Genomic DNA, 20,204 nt, shown 5'->3' with positions numbered 1-20,204 from the left:
GAAATGATTGTGATATTACACATTTTCACCCAACACAAAATGGCTCTGTTTCAGATCATCATGGAGGGAATCCGAGGCTCTGACCCTCAGTCTGACGTGGCATTTGACGACATCTCCATCCATTATGGATCATGTTCAGGTGAACTTTGTAACTATCACAGGGAGGCATGCTACCTGTACATCTAAACACTGGATGTCAGATGAGGAAACGTTGACCCTTTATGACCAATGCCATTCCTCTGCTTCCTCTAGCAGGTTCCTCAACAGGTGTTGTTGGTGGACCTTCAGTTCCTCCCCCAGTTAAAGAAGGATCATTTGTCCCACACCCAGGTATATGACATCTATAGACTACTTTTCTTATGGAAATAAAAAAAATTTAAGGTACTTCAGAATAATGGGTTAAAATGTTGGACTCATATTGACTTTTACAAATGTTTCCCATGTTCCCTGCTCAGTCTGCAACTTTGATTGCACTTTCGATGAGGACCTCTGCAGTTTTACCCAGCTGATGACGGATTCTTTTGATTGGACAAGGCACAGTGGCTCCACCCCCACTGCGATGACTGGGCCATCAGCTGACCACACTAAAGGAGGTAGGTGTTCTTAGGACTTTTACCCCAAACTGAACAACAAAATATGATCATTGTTGTCGATGATGGACATCGTAATGCCTTGTCTGAATGGTTGCAAAAACTCTAATGCTCAAACAGCAAACCTGAAAGTCAAAATTGCATTGAAGGACTTACCCTGTACTATTCTTTCTGCTCCATTAACTTCAATGGCTGAATTGCAAGACCTACATCCTTACATAAACAATCTGTCCCATTGCTGTATGAACTCCAGATAGAACCCCCAATAAAACCTACTGCTCTCTAAAGGAATTTCATCTGTGACCCTATCTCTAATCTTATCTACTCTACTCTTGCCTATAAGAAGACGGTCACTACTTATACATCGAAGCCAGCAATGTGTCTAACGGAGACACGGCACGCCTCCTCAGCTCTGAGTGTTCTGACCCCGGTCTTCAGTGTCTGCAGTTCTGGTACCACATGTCCGGTTCAGCGGAAACTATGGGCCTGCACGTCTACATACTCCAGGACCGCAGCGCCGACAAGGTATGGTTGAAGAAGAACAACCAAGGAGACTGCTGGCAACTAGCCCAGGTGGATCTCAGGACCACTGGACCTTTCCAGGTGAGTGAGTTATGTGCCATTGGTCTTGGTTTAGCCTCTGACCTTCCCTCAGGAGGTTGGAACAATTAAAGGTCCAATGCAGCCATTTTTATATTAAATATTAAATCATTTCTGGGTAACAACGAAGTACCTTGCTGTGACAGATTTCCATTAATATTGGCAAAATAGCTTTTTATGAAAAAAATATGCCTCAAGCTAGAATTTTGCTAGGACTGACTGGGAGTGGTCTGAGTGGAGAGGGGAAAGCTGAAAACTTGCTGTTATTGGCAGAGAGGTTTGGAACTCTCTTTGTTATTGGTCCCACGTCATCAGAGCATGACGCATGCTGAACGCGGAATGAGAGAGAGCTCGGGTTTGTTGTTTTGAAAGTTTCAGAAAAAAAGTGTTTCCTTAAAAAAGAAAAGCCTTCCTGTTTAATTTGGATCACTTGCCGGGACCGGTACTATCTGTCCCAGGATACTACCAAACCGTAAATTCTGAAGAGCTGATGGTTGGTGAAGCAGCTAGCATAGATGTTGCTGTGTATGTTCAGAGCCATATTCCTGTAAAGCTTATGAGGATCTCATGGCAAATGTTGTTGAAGTGTCATTGTTGCAGGTTCACCTGCCTCATCTAAAGCCTCTTCTTTCGGGATGCTGTTAAAGGCCACCAAGTGATAACAGTCAGAATTTGAGTAATATCTGTGCAATACTTGATAGTGTTTGTGTGATGTTAATGGAGAGGTCTATTTTCTGGGTAACCTGAACATTGACTGGTTAGCCACTAGCTGTCCTCTCAAGAGTAAGCTTTTAACGGTGATTAATGTCTGTAATTTCACCCAGGTTATCACTCAGCCAATTAGAGGGCATACCTGTAGTGTTGGATCTGTGACATCCACTGGTATTGATCATATCTTCACGAATACTGCAGAGCTTTGCTCTAAATAAATATCAGTTCCCATTGGCTGTAGTGAACATAACATTGTGGCAATAACAAGAATAGCCTAAGTGCCAAAGGTTGGTCCTGAAGTAATTCATAAGAGATCACACAAAATGTTTTCTCAAGGACTCTTTTGTTGAAGATGTACAAAATGTATGTTCGTCTGATGTGTGTGAGGAAGTGAATGCAGATGCAGCACTGGAAGTATTTGTAAAACAATGAATGACAATTGTTAATTAAGAGCACCCTGGATTGATGATGAATTGAAAAAGGGTATGCTACAAAGAAATTATGCAAAAGAGGTGGTCAATTTGGTCAACTTAGTGTGAGAGAGGTGGAAAAACTATTATTATCCATCAATAATGATAAGCCACCAGGAATAGACAACTTTGATAGGAAACTATTGAGAATTGTAGCAGACTGTATTGCCACACCTATTTGCTCTATCTTTAACCTAAGCCTTAAAATAAGGAGTGTGTGTGTGCACAGGTGTAGAAGGAAGCTAAAGTAATTCCTCTACCTAAAAATGGTAAAGCATCCAGTTTGCTGCCTATTCTAGTTAACTGATGGAAAGAATTGTGTTTGACCAAATACATTGGTTAAAATAAATGGATGATAAGATAATAGTTGGAACTGTATTGTTAGATTTGAGTGCACCCTTTAATCTTATTGATCATACATTCTTATTGAAAAAACTAACTTGCAATGGTTTTACATCACATGCCATCACGTGGTTGGAGAGTTATTTATCCAATAGAAACCAGAGAGTGTTCTTCAATGAAATCTTCTCTAACATCATAGGTACAGTGTGGTGTCCCTCATGGCAGTTGCCTTGGGCCGTTAATCTTCTCTATTTTTACGAATGATTTGCCACTGGTCTTACACAATGCTAAAATGACTATGTATGTGGATGATTCCACACTCTATATGTCAGCACCCAAAATAATTAAGGAGTTACAGTTAGTATCATAATGGGCGATTAATAAAAAACGGGTCTTAAACTAAAGGCATTGTATTTGGTCCAAAGAATTCTTTATTACCTAAACTTCAACTGGAGTTGTGCATAAATGGTGTGACCATTGAGCAAGTGGAGGAAGATAAACCCTTAGGTATAACATTGGATGGTCAATTATCATGTTCAAGTCATATTGAAAAAGTTGTTGGGGAGATGGGGGGGGGCTATATCTGTTTAAAAAAAACATAATGAATATGCATGCCAATCTATCCTGGTTGTGTTGATGAGAGATTAACTGCTTCTCTTCCAGTTTTTATGAGAAATACTATTGTGATGAAAATTCAAGATTGTCTGCACAATCAAATAACTCAGCTCAGACACCCATACATATCCCACAAGACATTCCAACAGGGGGTCTCTTCATAGTCCCCAAGTCCAAAACAAATTCACAGCAACGCACAGAGACTTCCGGTGCCGACAGAGATGGCCGCCTCGCTTTGCGTTCTTAGGAAACTATGCAGTATTTCGTTTTTTTACGTGTTATTTCTTACATTGGTACCCCAGGTAATCTTAGGTTTTATTACATACAGTCAGGAGGAACTATTGGATATAAGAACAACGTCAAATCACCAACATTACGACCAGGAATATGAATTTCGCGAAGCGGATCCTCTGTTTTGCCCACCACCCAGGACAATGGATCGGATCCCAGCCGGCGAACCAAAACAACGACTCCGTAAAAGGGGCAGACGAAGCAATCTTCTGGTCAGACTCCGGAGACGAGCACATCGCGCATCGCTCCCGAGCATACTACTCTCCCGAGCATACTACTCATGTCCAGTCTCTTAACAACAAGGTAGATGAAATCCGAGTAAAGGTAGCATTCCAGAGAGACATAAGAGACTGTAACGTTCTTTGCTTCACGGAAACATGGCTCACTCGAGACACGCTATCGGAGTAGGTACAGCCAGCTGGTATCTTCACGCATTGCGCCGACAGAAACAAGTATGTTTCTGGTAAGAAGAAGGACGGCGGGGTATGCCTTACGATTAACGAGACGTGGTATGATCATAACAACATACAGGAACTCAAGTCCTTTTGCTCACCTGACTTAGAATTCCTCACAATCAAATGTCGACCGCATTATCTAGCAAGAGAATTCTCTTCGATTATAATCACAGCCACATATATCCCCCAAGTAGACACATCGATGGCCCTGAACGAACTTCATTTGACTCTATATAAAATGGAAACCACATATCCCGAGGCTACTTTTATTGTAGCTGGGGATTTTAACAAGGCTAATCTGAAAACAAGGTTCCCTAAATTATATCAGCATATCGATTGTGCAACCAGGGCTGGTAAAACCCTGGATCATTGTTATTCTAATTTCCTCAAGGCATATAAGGCCCTCCCCCATCCTCCTTTCGGAAAAGCTGACCACGACTCCATTTTGTTGCTTCCAGCCTATAGGCAGAAACTAAAACAGGAAGCTCCCGCGCGCGCTCAGGTCTGTTCAACGCTGGTCCAAACAATCTGATTCCACGCTTCAAGATTTCTTCGATCACGTTGACTGGAATATGTTCCGCATTGCGTCAAAGAACAACATTGACGAATACGCTGATTCGGTGAGTGAGTTTCTTAGCAAGTGCATCGGCGATGTCGTACCCACTGCAACTATTAGAACATTCCCAAACTAGAAACCGTGGATTGATTGGTAGCATTAGCGCGAAACTGAAAGCGCAAACAACTGCTTTAAATCAGGGCAAGGTGACAGGAAACATGACCAAATACAAACAGTGTAGCTGTTCCCTCCGCAAGGCAATCAAACAAGCTAAGCAGTCAGTATAGAGACAAAGTAGAGTCTCATTTCAAAGGCTCAGACACGAGAGGTATGTGGTAGGGCCTACAGTCAATCACGGATTACAAAAAGAAAACCAGCCCCATCCCTAACCAGGATGTCTTGCTCCCAGACAGACTAAACAACTTCTTTGCTCGCTTTGAGGACAATACACTACCAAAACCTGTGGACTCTCCTTCACTGCAGCCGGCGTGAGTAAAACATTTAAACGTGTTAACCCTCGCAGGGCTGAAGGGCCCGACGGCATCCCCAGCCACGTCCTCAGAGCATGCGCAGACAAGCTGGCTGTTGTGTTTACGGACATATTCAATCAATCATTATCCCAGTCTGCTGTTCCCACGTGCTTCAAGAGGGCCACCATTGTTCCTGTTCCCAGGAAAGCTAAGGTAACTGAGCTAAACGACTACCGCCCTGTAGCGCTCACTTCCGTCATCATGAAGGGCTTTGAGAGACGAGTCAAGGACCATATCACCTCCACCCTACCTGACACCCTTGTTCCACTCCAATTTGCTTACCGCCCCAATAGGTCCACAGACGACGCAATCGCAACCACACTGCACACTGCCCTAACCCATCTGGACAAGAGGAATACCTATATGAGAATGCTATTCATCGACTACAGCTCAGCATTTAACACCATAGTACACACCAAACTCATCACCAAGCTCGAGACCCTTGGGGTCTCGACCCTGCCCTGTGCAACTGGGTACTGGAATTCCGGACGGGCCGCCCCCAGATGATGAGGGTAGGAAACAACATCTCCACCCCGCTGATCCTCAACACTGGGGCACCACAATGGTGCGTTCTGAGCCCTCTCCTGTACTCCCTGTTCACCCACGACTGCGTGGCCATGCACGCCTCCAACTCAATCATCAAGTTTGCAGACGACAATGCAGTGGTAGGCTTGATTACCAACAACGACAAGACGGCCTACAGGGAGGAGGTGAGGGCCCTCGGAGTGTGGTGTCAGGAAAATAACCCCACACTCAACGTCAACAAAACAAAGGAGATGATTGTGGACTTCAGGAAACAGCAGAGGGAGCGCCCCCCTATCCACATCGACGGGACAGTAGTGGAGAGGGTAGTAAGTTTTAAGTTCCTTGGCGTACACATCACTGGACAAACTGAATTGATCCACCCACACAGAGAGCATGGTGAAGAAGGCGCAGCAGTGCCTCTTCAACCTCAGGAGGCTGAGGCTGAAATTCGACTTGTCACCAAAACCACTCACAAACTTTTACAGATGCACAATCCAGAGCATCCTGTCGGGCTGTATCACCGTCTGGTACAGCAACTGCTCCGCCCACAACGGTAAGGCTCTCCAGAGGGTAGTGAGGTCTGCACAACGCATCATCGGGGGAAAACTACCTGCCCTCCAGGACACCTACACCACCCGATGTCACAGGAAGGCCATAAAGATCATCAAGGACAACAACCACCTGAGCCACTGCCTGTTCACCCCGCTATCCTCCAGAAGGCGAGGTCAGTACAGGTGCATCAAAGCTGGGACCTAGAGACTGAAAAACAGCTTCTATCTCAAGGCCATCAGACTGTTAAAAAGCCATCACTAACATTGAGTGGTTGCTGCCAACATACTGACTTAAATCTCTAGCCACTTTAATATATATATATATTTTTTACCTTTATTTTACAAGGCAAGTCAGTTAAGAACAAATTGTTATTTTCAATGACGGCCTAGGAACAGTGGGTTAACTGCCTGTTCGGGGCAGAAGGACAGATTTGTACCTTGTCAGCTCAGGGATTTGAACTTGCAACCTTCTGGTTACTAGTCCAACGCTCTAACCACTAAGATACACTGCGGGATGTAATAAATGTTTCACAAGTCACTTTAAACAATGCCACTTTATATATAACATTATATATAATGTTTACACACCCTACATTACTCATCTCATATGTACTGTATATACTGTACTCTGTACCATCTACTGCATCTTGCCTATGCCGTTCAGCCATTGCTCATCCTTATATTTATATGTACATATTGTTATTCATTCCTTTGTTGTTGTGAAATTGTTAGATTACTTGTTAGATTTTACTGCATGGTCAGAACTAGAAGCATAAGCATTTCGCTATGCTCGCATTAACATCTGCTAACCATGTGTATGTGACCAATAAAATGTGATTTGATTTGGTGATTTGATTTGTAGATGTATGATTCTCTTCTTTATGTTTTAGATGAACTAACTTCAAAGTAATGACTCGGGACGTCGGGTTTGATATGAAAGCTTCTTTTAGTAATAATACTTGTTCACGTTACATTTAACAACTTTAGATTCTACAGAGCAATGCAGGTAAGATGCTAGCGGAAAGTCAGCTTAATCACCTTGCACCTGCACATAACTGGCGCGTTATCTCTCTCATTCCTGTCGCAAGGCATTCTGGAACTTGCAGTCAAAAAGCGTAATTCAATACAAACCAATACAATTACATATGTAAATAACTGTAAAGAAATATCTTTAGATACAGCTCAATGAATTAACTTAAACATTAACTCTGTAACACGTTAAAGTTACAACATTATGAAGTCCAAACATAATTTCATAATTTTTCTTCTTCAAAATATCCTTCCCTCGTTATCAATCAGTGAGGACAAAAATGTCAGTTCCTTTAGCTTTTTCCGAATCGTTAGATGTTAATTTATTTGTACTTTTGGCTGTTCTGAAATATTATTTAAGGGCATAATTGTTACTGGCAGTGGCTGTAGAAAACGGCAGCAACAGTTGTATTAACTGCCACTGGATGGACCTTCACCCTGCTATCATCCAGAAGGCGAGGTCAGTACAGGTGCATCAAAGCATCCGAGGCTGACAAACAGCTTCTATCTCAAAGCCATCAGACTGTTAAACAGCCACCACTAACATTGAGTGGCTGCTGCCAACATACTGACTCAACTCCAGCCACTTTAATAATGTAATAAATTGATGTAAAAAAATTTTTATCACAAGCCATCTTCATTTAATACATGTATCACTAGCCACTTTAAACAATGCAACGTTTATATGTTTACATACCCTACATTACTCATCTCATATGTATATAATGTACTCGATACCATCTACTGCATCTTGCCTATGCTGTTCTGTACCATCACTCATTCATATATTTTTATGTACATATTCTTTCATTCCTTTACACTTGTGTGTATAAGGTAGTTGTTGTAAATAGGTTAGATTACTCATTGGTTATTGCTGCATTGTCGGAACTAGAAGCACAAGCCTTTCGCTACACTCGCATTAACATCTGCTAACCATGTGTATGTGACAAATCAACTTTGATTTGATTTATTATACAGAGACATGATCACGTGGAACTCCCTTCCATCTCCAATTACGCAAAATTACCTTCAAGAAATGGATAAAACAACATCTCGTGGCACAATGGGGACTGTGAAATGACACACACACAAACACACGCACCCATAGACACACTATTACACTCTCAACACAATCAACGCAATCAATTTACACACATTATTCTTCAGTAGTATTGTTTGTATATTGTTGTATTTTATATTAGTGTGACTGTTCTTGTCTACGGTGTTTTGTTACTTGTGTCGTGTTTATGTTTTTTGGTGGACCCCAGGAAGAATAGCTGCTGCTTCGGCAAAAGCTAATGGGGATCCGAATACACCAAATAATATTATCCAATTTACCACATGGTGATGTTACTGTGGAAAGCCAAAACTCCTGCCCGTGCAAACCTGCTGATTAGAAGGTCCTTTAGATTGTATTTTCAACCAGAAACTATCGGGAAAAAACACGGATCAAGTTCCTTCACACTTTTACAGTGTCCATTTCATCATCTGTTGTGCAATATGACACAAAATACAGGCAAGACACAATGCTGACTTCACTGGTCCTTTAAGCAACAAGGTGAATAGGGTGGAGTGGAATGTGAGATGTGGATATTCCTCACTGCACCATTAACCCTGTGTTGTAATCTTAAAATGTCAGATGAGTTTGGACTCAGACATGTGTACCATTATTCATCCAGAAAGGTCCCTTTGACAAAATGTGCTTAGTGTACCTTTTTGCTATATATGCTCTGTTATAAATGTTTCTCCCTGGCTATTACTTTGACCTCAGATCATCTTCGAGGGCCGAAGAGGCACCACTGATCAATCTGATGTGGCTATAGATGATGTTTCTCTGCATCATGGACACTGTGAAGGTAAGGGTCACTCCCTCCACAGTGAACAACACAACCACATTTGGGGTAATTGTTATAACGTTGATTTTCTTTTAACTCCTAGATCTGATTAAGCCAACAACACCAACCGAGAATCCTGTGCCAGCAGACAAGTCTACCATTGCACCAACACCAGCTCCAATTACCATGAGACCAGTAACACTAAGACCAACAACTGCTGCACCAGCTCCAACCAACTCAACCATGCCATCTAAACCCTCAACAACTGCTAGGCCACAACCACCAACAACTATGAGACCAGAAACACCAGCACCACCCACAACTGAAATACCACAACCCCCAAGACCGACAACTGAAAGACCACAACCCCCAAGACCGACAACTGAAAGACCACAACCCCCAAGACCGACAACTGAAAGACCACAACCCCAAGACCGACAACTGAAAGACCACAACCCCAAGACCGACAACTGAAAGACCACAACCCCCAAGACCGACAACTGAAAGACCACAACCCCAAGACCGACAACTGAAAGACCACAACCCCCAAGACCGACAACTGAAAGACCACAACCCCCAAGACCGACAACTGAAAGACCACAACCCCCAAGACCGACAACTGAAAGACCACAACCCCCAAGACCGACAACTGAAAGACCACAACCCCCAAGACCGACAACTGAAAGACCACAACCCCCAAGACCGACAACTGAAAGACCACAAACCCCAAGACCGACAACTGAAAGACCACAACCCCCAAGACCGACAACTGAAAGACCACAACCCCCAAGACCGACAACTGAAAGACCACAAACCCCAAGACCGACAACTGAAAGACCACAACCCCCAAGACCGACAACTGAAAGACCACAACCCCCAAGACCGACAACTGAAAGACCACAACCCCCAAGACCGACAACTGAAAGACCACAACCCCCAAGAGACCGACAACTGAAAGACCACAAACCCCAAGACCGACAACTGAAAGACCACAAACCCCAAGACCGACAACTGAAAGACCACAACCCCCAAGACCGACAACTGAAAGACCACAACCCCAAGACCGACAACTGAAAGACCACAACCCCCAAGACCGACAACTGAAAGACCACAACCCCAAGACCGACAACTGAAAGACCACAACCCCCAAGACCGACAACTGAAAGACCACAACCCCCAAGACCGACAACTGAAAGACCACAACCCCCAAGACCGACAACTGAAAGACCACAACCCCCAAGACCGACAACTGAAAGACCACAACCCCCAAGACCGACAACTGAAAGAAAGACCACAACCCCAAGACCGACAACTGAAAGACCACAACCCCCAAGACCGACAACTGAAAGACCACAACCCCCAAGACCGACAACTGAAAGACCACAACCCCCAAGACCGACAACTGAAAGACCACAACCCCCAAGACCGACAACTGAAAGACCACAACCCCCAAGACCGACAACTGAAAGACCACAACCCCCAAGACCGACAACTGAAAGACCACAACCCCCAAGACCGACAACTGCAAGACCACAACCGCCCACCACAGCGAGACCAAGTAAGTCTTTATGTGCCCTTGATAACACAAAGTTACAATCTTCATTCATTACAGACCCCTCCTAACACAAGTGTTATACAATCGGTGTTTTACAAATGGAAAGACACTAAGTACAAAGAAAATGTAATCTGTACTTATTCTTGCGGTCAGTGTGCTACATATTCTATACACTCAACCTTATATTTGAAGAGTTTTATTCCAAAACCTTATATATCCATTTTCTGAAATATTTGTAAATGAGCTTTTATTGTAAAAAACAAAATATGAAAGAGATTGGTGTGTTTTTAACTATCTAATCATGGCATGGCATGTATTTGTTTCAAATGTATAATTTGGTTTCATTTCAGAGACAAATAATCATGTTTTTTTGCTAAATGCTATACATAACCGCCTCACTCACTGCTAGGTTTTACACAGTGAAATTTAAAATGAAATGTACAAATGATACATTTGTGACATCGATATTTCATGTTTTAAAACAGTAATATGAGATCTGTATGTAAAACATTTACATTTGAATAATATAGCAGATGCTCTACAGTTAATACATTTGTCTTAAGATTCTTGTTTCTTGTGTACATTTTCATACACATCTAAAAACCTTAAGAATGAAACATCTGAGAACAATAATATTTTACAGACATGAATCTACCCGTAATAAGCTATCTTTTCTGGTGACGAATTGGTGGATATTGTGTTATTGGAAATAAACTCTTAATTTGCTCTTTTCTCTTTAGCACCATCGTGCCCAAACAACAGCCACTTCGCCCCCTGCATCTCCGACTGCCAGCCCACCTGTAGGCACCTCCACGGCCCACCCGACTGCCACGCTGATGAGCACTGCATACAGGGCTGTGTGTGTGACGACGGCTTTGTGCTCAGACAGAGGGTGTGTGTGCCCACTCAGCAGTGCGGCTGTGTGGACAGCAATGGCAACAGCCATCACGTAAGTAACCTAGCACCCAATGAGAACTGGTTTAGAAGTATGTTTGGTGTAGACCCAGTGCCCATAGTTACGTGTGTGAAATCTGCAGTGTAATGACTTTAAAGATGGACTTTTATTTCAGTTTAAAGAGAACTGGTACACTGAGCACTGCCGTCAGAAGTGTGAATGTGTTGAAGATGATGGTGTGGGGGAGATTGACTGCAATAATGAATATGAGTGTGATGGGGATGCCATCTGTCTTCAGAATGAAGCCGGACTGTATTTCTGCAAGTCAACAGGTAGGCCACACTTCTCAGAAACTTCACTCTCTTAAGAACTGTCTCTCATACACTCAACAGACATTCAATTGCATTCAATGCCAGTCCCTTACAGACCTCTGTCAAGGCCTAAAATTCTCCTGTGTTCTAAAACAATGTGCAATACCAAATCCAGAACAGTTAAGTCTCAAAGACCTTCACTGTTTTATATCATAATTCCTATCTATGTGTTTTCTCACCATGTCCTCATGAACTTGTTGTTTCTATGGTATTAATCTTGTTTCTATTTTTGCGTTCAAGGCTTCAGTGAGTGCTCTATCAATGGAGACTCAGAGTACAGAACCTTTAACAACAAGAAGCATGACTTTGAGGGCACAAACTCTCATGTTCTGGTCCAGACCACAGACCTGTCCAACAACCAGCCAGACATCTACATCAAGACCATCAATGAGATCATCAACCAGGATGGTGATGACAGTCATGGTGACAGTAGCCAAGGTGACAGTAGTAATGTTGACAGCAGTGATGAGGACGACAAGCATAAAGACAGCATGAGAAGGGAGAACAGTGAAGTCAAGCATGATCGCAGCGATGAGGACAGTGATGAAGATAAAAGTGAGAACAACAACCGTCTGCGACTCAGAGGGCTGAAAATCAGAGTCTACAACCACATAGTGGAGTTCAGGAAGAACAGGAAACTTGTTGTAAGTATTTAGGACTTATACATGATTTAATATGACAATTATAAGGTTATTCATAACTTCTACTTACAGTTGAAGTCGGAAGTGTACATACACCTTAGCTTTAATCTTGAGTGTAGGGGGCAGTATTTTGATGATTGGATGAAAAACATACCCAAATGAAAATGCCTATTTCTCAGGCCCAGAATCTAGAATATGCATATAATCAGATTAGGATAGAAAACACTCTAACATTTCCACAACTGTCAAAATATTGTCTGTGAGTATAACAGAACTGATATTGCAGGCGAAAACCAGAGGTAAATCAAACCCTGAGGTGCTGTTTTTCCTGAAACCTCTCTGTTCCATTGCCTGCCTTTGCTCCATTTAAAGGGATATCAACCAGATTCCTTTTCCTATGGCTTCCACATGTTGTTAACAGTCTTTAGACATAATTTCAGGCTTTTATGTTGAAAAATAAAATCACATTGCGTCATTGTATGGCTGGGTGCCAGCAGCGTTTTGCATACGCAACAGTTTGGAGCAGACATTTTCTCTCTCTCTCGTATTGAAGAAGGTACAGTCCTGAGGCTTGATTATAAAAAACTTTGACATGTTTCTACGAACTTTACGGATACTATTTGGAATTTTCGTCTGCCTGTTCGTGACCGCTCGAGCCTGTGGATTTCTGAACATAACGCGCCAACCAAATGGAGGTATTTTGGATATAAAACAAATCTTTATGGAACAAAAGGAACATTTATTGTGTAACTGGGAGTCTCGTAAGTGCAAACATCCAAAGATCATCAAAGGTAAGCGATTCATTTTATTGCTTTTCTGACTTTCGTGACCAATCAACTTGGCTGCTAGCTGTTTGTAATGTTTTGTCTGCTGAGAGAGATTTTTTTTTAAATCAGACACAGCTGGTGGATTAACAACAAGCTAAACTGTGTTTTGCTATATTGCACTTGTGATTTCATGAAAATGAAATAGTTTTAGTAATTTAATTTGAATTTGGCGCTCTGCAATTCCGGGGATGTTGACGAAAACGATCCCGCTAACGGGATGGGTGCATCAAGAAGTTATCTTCCTGTCTGATGTCTTGAGATGTTGCTTCAATATATCCACATAATTTTTCTTCCTCATGATGCCATTTATTTTGTGATGTGCACCAGTCCCTCCTGCAGCAAAGCACCCCCACAACATGATGGTGCCACTCCCATGCTTCACGGTTGGGATGGTGTTCTTTGGCTGGCAAGCCTCACCCATTTTCCTCCGAAGATAACAATGGTCATTATGGCCAAACATTTATATTTTTGTTTCATCAGACCAGAGGACATTTCTCCAAGAAGTACGATCTTTGTCCCCATGTGCAGTTGCAAACCGTAGTCTGGCTTTTTTAAGGCGGTTTTGGAGCAGTGGCTTCTTCCTTGCTGAGCGGCATTTCAGGGGATGTCGATATAGGACTCAATACTTTTGTACCTGTTTTCTCCAGAATCTTCACAAGGTCCTTCGCTGTTGTTCTGGGATTGATTTGCACTTTTCGCACCAAAATACGTTCATCTCTAGGAGACAGAACGCATCTCCTTCCTGAGCGGTATGACGGCTGCGTGGTCCCATGGTATTTATACTTACGTACTATTGTTTGTACAGATGAAGGTGGTATATTCAAGCATTTGGAAATGGTTCCCAAGGATGAACCAGACTTGTGGAGGTCTGCAATTTTTTTCTGAGAACTTAGCTGATTTCTTTTAATTTTCCCATGATGTCAAGCAAAGAGGCACTGAGTTTGAAGGTAGGCCTTGAAATACATCCACAGGTACACCTCCAATTGACTCAAATGATGTAAATTAGTCTATCAGAAGCTTCTAAAGCCATGACATCGTTTTTGTGAATTTTCCAAGCTGTTTAAAGGCACAGTCAACTTAGTGTATGTAAACTTCTGACCCACTGGAGTGGAATAATCTGTCTGTAAACAATTTTTGGAAAAATGACTTGTGTTATGCACAAAGTAGCTGACTTGCCAAAACTATAGTTTGTTAACAAGAAATTTGTGGAGTGGTTGAAAAACGAGTTGTAATGACTCCAACCTAAGAGTATGTGAACTTCTGACTTCAACTGTATCTTTACACATTATTTATTGTGTGCTTTCTGATTTGTTACCCCATGTCTTATTGTAACCTGTAGCCAAAGGTTTGCCACTTTGCTGGCAGAACTGAATTATCTCATTATCTACAGGATGGAATTACCTAGTTTCCTTTTTGTCACCCGTATTTTTCAGTTTATGTGTGTGTCTGTGTGTGTCTTTGTGTCTCACCCTGACCCTCATAGCCACTAGCTAGTCCACTCTAAACTTCAGATGAATGCAGAACTAGCCATATATTCTCTTTTCACTTCTTCCCTACTCCTCTCCTGACCTTAAAACACACTAGCTAGGCTTACTTACGTTGGTTGCCTTTAAAGGTCGACTTTGAGCAAAAATGCAAAAATAGCTGATCAATGCACCATCATACTAGGTCATTTCATGGTTAAAAAAAATAGAAAAGGAAAAAGATTAATAAGATATTTGGCTTCTGAAGTGCCATTTCTTACCGATATTCACAGCTTTCATTCAAAAACTATTTGTGTGAATTACATGAACACATGCTGGAGGAGTTACTGCCCAGCAAACCAACATTGGTTCTGTAACGGTTCCCAGAACATTCATCTAGGTCGCTGACAATGTTCTCATAACACAAAAACAGTCCAATCGTAGTGATCATTATACAATGTTTGTATAAAACATTCACCTGATGTTGCAAGAACATTCCTAGAACATAAAAATTGATTTATTTTATTCTTACAACATTAACGGAATGTCCCATGCAACCTAACTCAAACATTGTATGAATGTCATCACAACTGAGAATATTTTGTGTTTTGGGAACCTATCCCGTGTAATGTATGTAATGTACCCACATTGTTTCCACAACCTAATTACATGTTCTGGGAACCTTTAAAGAACTCAAAGGCTGTATTGTCAACATTCTTGAAACATCAAAGGAATGTTTTGTGCACCCTGATACCAACATGGTCTGACAAAAAAACAATTTGGAGCATATCTCTTGTCATATATCCACAATGTTACCACAACCTAATGAAACATTCTGTAAACCTTGAAAGAACACATGAAATGTGTTCTGGGAACGTTCTTGTAACATCAGGTGAATGTTTTTTGCACTCTAAAAGAAGTATTGTAGAATCATCTGCACAACTGGACAGTTTTGTGTTTTGGGAACATGTCTTTTGTGGTGTCCCCACAATGTTCCCACCATTTAAATAACAGATTTAATGTGTTATAGGAACGTTTTTTCAACATCAACCAAATGTCTTAAACAAACATGTAAATGTTCAGGGAATGGTTTGTGGTGGTTGTTACAGATGTTGTGTACAACATTTTAGTGAATGTTAGGGGAACATTCCAAGGAAATTTAATCTAAAACACGTTTGATAAATATATAGATTTTATCCAAAAAATGATCTTAATGTTTTGGGGGTTTTATCATCCTAATGTTAGATAAAACCTTAACTATAACTTAGCTAATGTTCTGTGAATGTTCCCAGCTAGCTAGCCTCTGCATAGTCCCCAACAACCGGATGCTCCAGTTTGCAGGGGAAATGGAAAGAGAGGAAAGGGACTTCCTCTTTTGGACGTTAACAAGGCAACACTCCAACACTCCTAGTGATTGGTTGAACAGTGTAGAACAGAACCTCCCCCCAACAGTTGTTTTCTTCTTGTCAAGACCAGTATGTAGGGGATCTAGTTTCAGGCAATTCTTTTACATCTGCTACGTTAGGTTACTCGCTAACTAAATTAGCTAGCTTAGCTAACAGACTAGCTACGTCGGTCGTGGTCTGCATGAACAGAATGACATATCAATGAACCACTAAAGGCACACCCCATTTCTGTTTGAGAAATCATAGCAATATTCCTACAGTGAAAGAATTGTTTTCCCAAGAAATATGTGTGTGTTTAGTAGACTGCTAGCACATTTTGACTGCTAGTCTTTCAACAGAACAATAATTAACTATGAGCCCAATTATTTGTTTCCTCATTGGTTGCTGCCCTCTGTTGTTGACAAAATTACATTGAACATATGATCTCTTGCCCCAACTTTCCTCTCTCTCTCTCTCTCTCTCTCTCTATATATATATATATATATATATAGCTGGATGGTAGGAGCACGCATGCCCCTGTCTCCCCAGCAAGGGGTCTGAGGATTCTGGAGAGCTCTTCTCGTATCTACCTGAAGACAGACTTTGGCCTCTCCGTGGAGTTTGATGGACACAGCAGAGCAGGTAACACCACTGTTACATCACAGCCAAAGGAAAGTTTAAATTATTGGTATCTCACCAGTCTCTCTGATAACAAGACAGTAAGATAGCTGTACAGACAGTGTTTACTGCCCAATATGTCTCTTATCTGTGGACAGATAATATTAGCATAATAGTATCATTAACATTTACACATTTTATCATATCTTGCAGAAATATGGTAACAAGGCAACATACTGTATCAATCCAAATACATACTGTATGTGTATGATGTGCTACAGATGTGTGATGTATGCTTTGTGATATACAGTAAACTGCTTTATGATATAAAGTAAACTGTTACAGAACATAGATGTACTGACAGAAGAAACTCACTTCCATGTCTTTACTTTGCATAGTAATCATCCTGCCCCACACCTACAAGAGGAGATTGGGAGGCCTGTGTGGCAACTTTGACGACAAGAAGAAGAATTACATGATGAAGCTGAACGGTAAACAGGCCAAGATCGTCAAATAAATTGGAGAGAGCTGAAGAGTGACGGAGGACGGACTGAGCATAACATGGAGGTACGGAGTCACAGAGACAGTACTAGCTACCACTACCACATTAATGTCTGCAATATCGTGTGTATAGAGTGTACAGTATGACATCCATCTTAGGAACTCCCTCACTTTTGTCAAATCTCAACTTTTAACCATCTCTTAACCAAGCAGATACAGTGGGGAGAACAAATATTTGATACAGGTTTGATGTAGGTTTTCCTACTTACAAAGTCTGTCATTTTTATCATAGTTACACTTCAACTGTGAGAGACAGAATCTAAAACAAAAATCTAGAAAATCACATTGTATGATTTTTAAATAATTAATTTGCATTTTATTGCATGACATAAGTATTTGATCACCTACCAACCAGTAAGAATTCCGGCTCTCACAGACCTGTTAGTTTATCTTTAAGAATCCCTCCTGTTCTCCACTCATTACCTGTATTAACTGCACCTGTTTGAATTCGTTACCTGTATAAAAGACACCTGTCCACACACTCAATCAAACAGACCCCAACCTCTCCACATTGGCCAAGATCAGAGAGCTGTGTAAGGACATCAGGGATACAATTGTAGACCTGCACAATGCTGAGATGGGCTACAGAACAATAGCCAAGCAGCTTGGTGAGAAGGCAACAACTGTTGGCGCAATTATTAGAAAATGCAAGAAGTTCAAAATAACGGTCACCCTCGGTCTGGGGCTCCATGCAAGGTCTCACCTCGTGGGGCATCAATGATCATGAGGAAGGTGAGGGATCAGCCCAGAACTACACGGCAGGACCTGGTCAATGACCTGAAGAGATCTGGGACCACAGTCTCAAAGAAAACCATTAGTAACACACTACGTCGTCATGCAGCGCACGCAAGGTCCCCCTGCTCAAGCCAGCGCATGTCCAGACCCGTCTAACGTTTACCAATGACCATCTGGATGATCCAGGGGTGGAATGAGAGAAGGTCATGTGGTCTGATGAGACAAAAATAGAGCTTTTTGGTCTAAACTCCATTCGCCGTGTTTGGAGGATGAAGAAGGATGAGTACAACCCCAAGAACACCATCCCAACCGTGAAGCATGGAGGTGGAAACATCATTTTTTGGGATGCTTTTCTGCAAAGGGGACAGGACGACTGCACCGTATTGAGCGGAGGATGGATGGGGCCCTGTATCGCGAGATCTTGGCCAACAACCTCCTTCTCTCAGTAAGAGCATTGAAGATGCGTCGTGGCTGGGTCTTCCAGCATGACAACAACCTGAAACACACAGCCAGGGCAACTAAGGAGTGGCTCCGTAAGAAGCATCTCAAGGTCCTGGAGTGGCCTAGCCAGTCTCCAGACCTGAACGCAATAGAACATCTTTGGAGGGAGCTGAAAGACCGTATTGCCCAGTGACAGCCCTGAAACCTGAAGGATCTGGAGAAGGTCTGTATGGAGGAGTGGGCCAAAATCCCTGCTGCAGTGTGTGCAAACCTGGTCAAGAACTACAGGAAACGTATGATCTCTGTAATTGCAAGCAAAGGTTTCTGTACCAAATATTAAGTTCTGCTTTTCTGATGTATCAAATACTTATGTCATGCAATAAAATGCAAATGAATTACTTAAAAATCATACAATGTGATTTTCTGGATTCTGTCTCTCACAGTTGAAGTGTACCTATGATAAAACATTACAGACCTCTACATGCTTTGTAAGTAAGAAAACCTGCAAAATCATGCAGTGTTACAAATACTTGTTCTCCCCGCTGTACTGTATATTTGACTTTTATTTAACTAGGCAAGTCAGTTAAGAACAAATTATTATTTACAATGACAGCCTAGGAACAGTGGGTTAACTGCCTTCTTCAGGGGCAGAACAACAGATTTTTACCTTGTCAGCTCAGGGATTCAATCCAGCAACCTTTCGGTTACTGGCCCAACGCTCTAACCACTAGGCTACCTGCCGCCCCAGGGGAATATATTTTATTATAAGGAAATGTTATGTCTTTAAAGAGCACCAACACCAAAACTGACTCATTCTTCTTTTATGTTTTCAGAGGATCATCTTCCCTTCGTAACTTTGCTTATGGCCAGCGACCTGACCTCAATGCATCAAGAGCATTGAATTTGTTTTTTTCTTTTCTTCTCATAGACAGACACATTCCTTCCTACAATGGACACAGTGAATTTTAAAGCACTTGGGTTAAAAAAAGGGGGGTTTTGTGGACTATGGATCAATAAAGTATTCTACTTCTTCCATATTACTGTTGGTTTAAATCCTGTTGTTTCTGCAGCTTATGACCCACCTGTGTGCCTTACAGTCGTAGGTTATTTACACAGTTAACCTAGTGTAAGAATCAATGTACATTTAACATTTACATTTAAGTCATTTAGCAGACGCTCTTATCCAGAGCGACTTACAAATTGGTGCATTCACCTTATGACATCCAGTGGAACAGCCACTTTACAATAGTGCATCTAAATCTTTTAAGGGGGGTGAGAAGGATTACTTTATCCTATCCTAGGTATTCCTTAAAGAGGTGGGGTTTCAGGTGTCTCCGGAAGGTGGTGATTGACTCCGCTGTCCTGGCGTCGTGGGGAGTTTGTTCCACCATTGGGGGCCAGAGCAGCGAACAGTTTTGACTGGGCTGAGCGGGAACTGTACTTCCTCAGTGGTAGGGAGGCGAGCAGGCCAGAGGTGGATGAACGCAGTGCCCTTGTTTGGGTGTAGGGCCTGATCAGAGCCTGGAGGTACTGAGGTGCCGTTCCCCTCACAGCTCCGTAGGCAAGCACCATGGTCTTGTAGCGGATGCGAGCTTCAACTGGAAGCCAGTGG

The 20,204-nt window shown here is 42.1% G+C and overlaps 1 protein-coding gene across 1 annotated transcript in view; it reads left to right on the top strand.

Annotated features, from left to right (window-relative positions):
* LOC118402177 (IgGFc-binding protein-like) overlaps positions 1 to 19,629 on the top strand; it is a 28,261-nt gene extending 8,632 nt beyond the window's left edge. Inside the window, exons 12-24 of the mRNA XM_035800177.2 lie at positions 55 to 139; positions 256 to 330; positions 456 to 593; positions 934 to 1,193; positions 9,037 to 9,121; positions 9,204 to 9,429; positions 10,570 to 10,658; positions 11,396 to 11,604; positions 11,726 to 11,882; positions 12,162 to 12,565; positions 16,750 to 16,879; positions 17,254 to 17,422; positions 19,426 to 19,629. Coding sequence (XP_035656070.1) covers positions 55 to 139; positions 256 to 330; positions 456 to 593; positions 934 to 1,193; positions 9,037 to 9,121; positions 9,204 to 9,429; positions 10,570 to 10,658; positions 11,396 to 11,604; positions 11,726 to 11,882; positions 12,162 to 12,565; positions 16,750 to 16,879; positions 17,254 to 17,372 — 1,977 coding nt within the window. The 3' untranslated portion in view covers positions 17,373 to 17,422; positions 19,426 to 19,629. The remainder of the gene's footprint in view (positions 1 to 54; positions 140 to 255; positions 331 to 455; positions 594 to 933; positions 1,194 to 9,036; positions 9,122 to 9,203; positions 9,430 to 10,569; positions 10,659 to 11,395; positions 11,605 to 11,725; positions 11,883 to 12,161; positions 12,566 to 16,749; positions 16,880 to 17,253; positions 17,423 to 19,425) is intronic.
* The last annotated feature ends 575 nt before the right edge of the window (positions 19,630 to 20,204 follow it).

Source organism: Oncorhynchus keta, chromosome 23 (genome assembly GCF_023373465.1).
Source record: "Oncorhynchus keta strain PuntledgeMale-10-30-2019 chromosome 23, Oket_V2, whole genome shotgun sequence".
In the NCBI taxonomy this organism is placed as follows: Eukaryota; Metazoa; Chordata; class Actinopteri; order Salmoniformes; family Salmonidae; genus Oncorhynchus; species Oncorhynchus keta.
The sequence above is the reverse complement of the archived record's forward strand: the minus strand, read 5'-3'. Positions and strand labels throughout refer to the sequence as shown.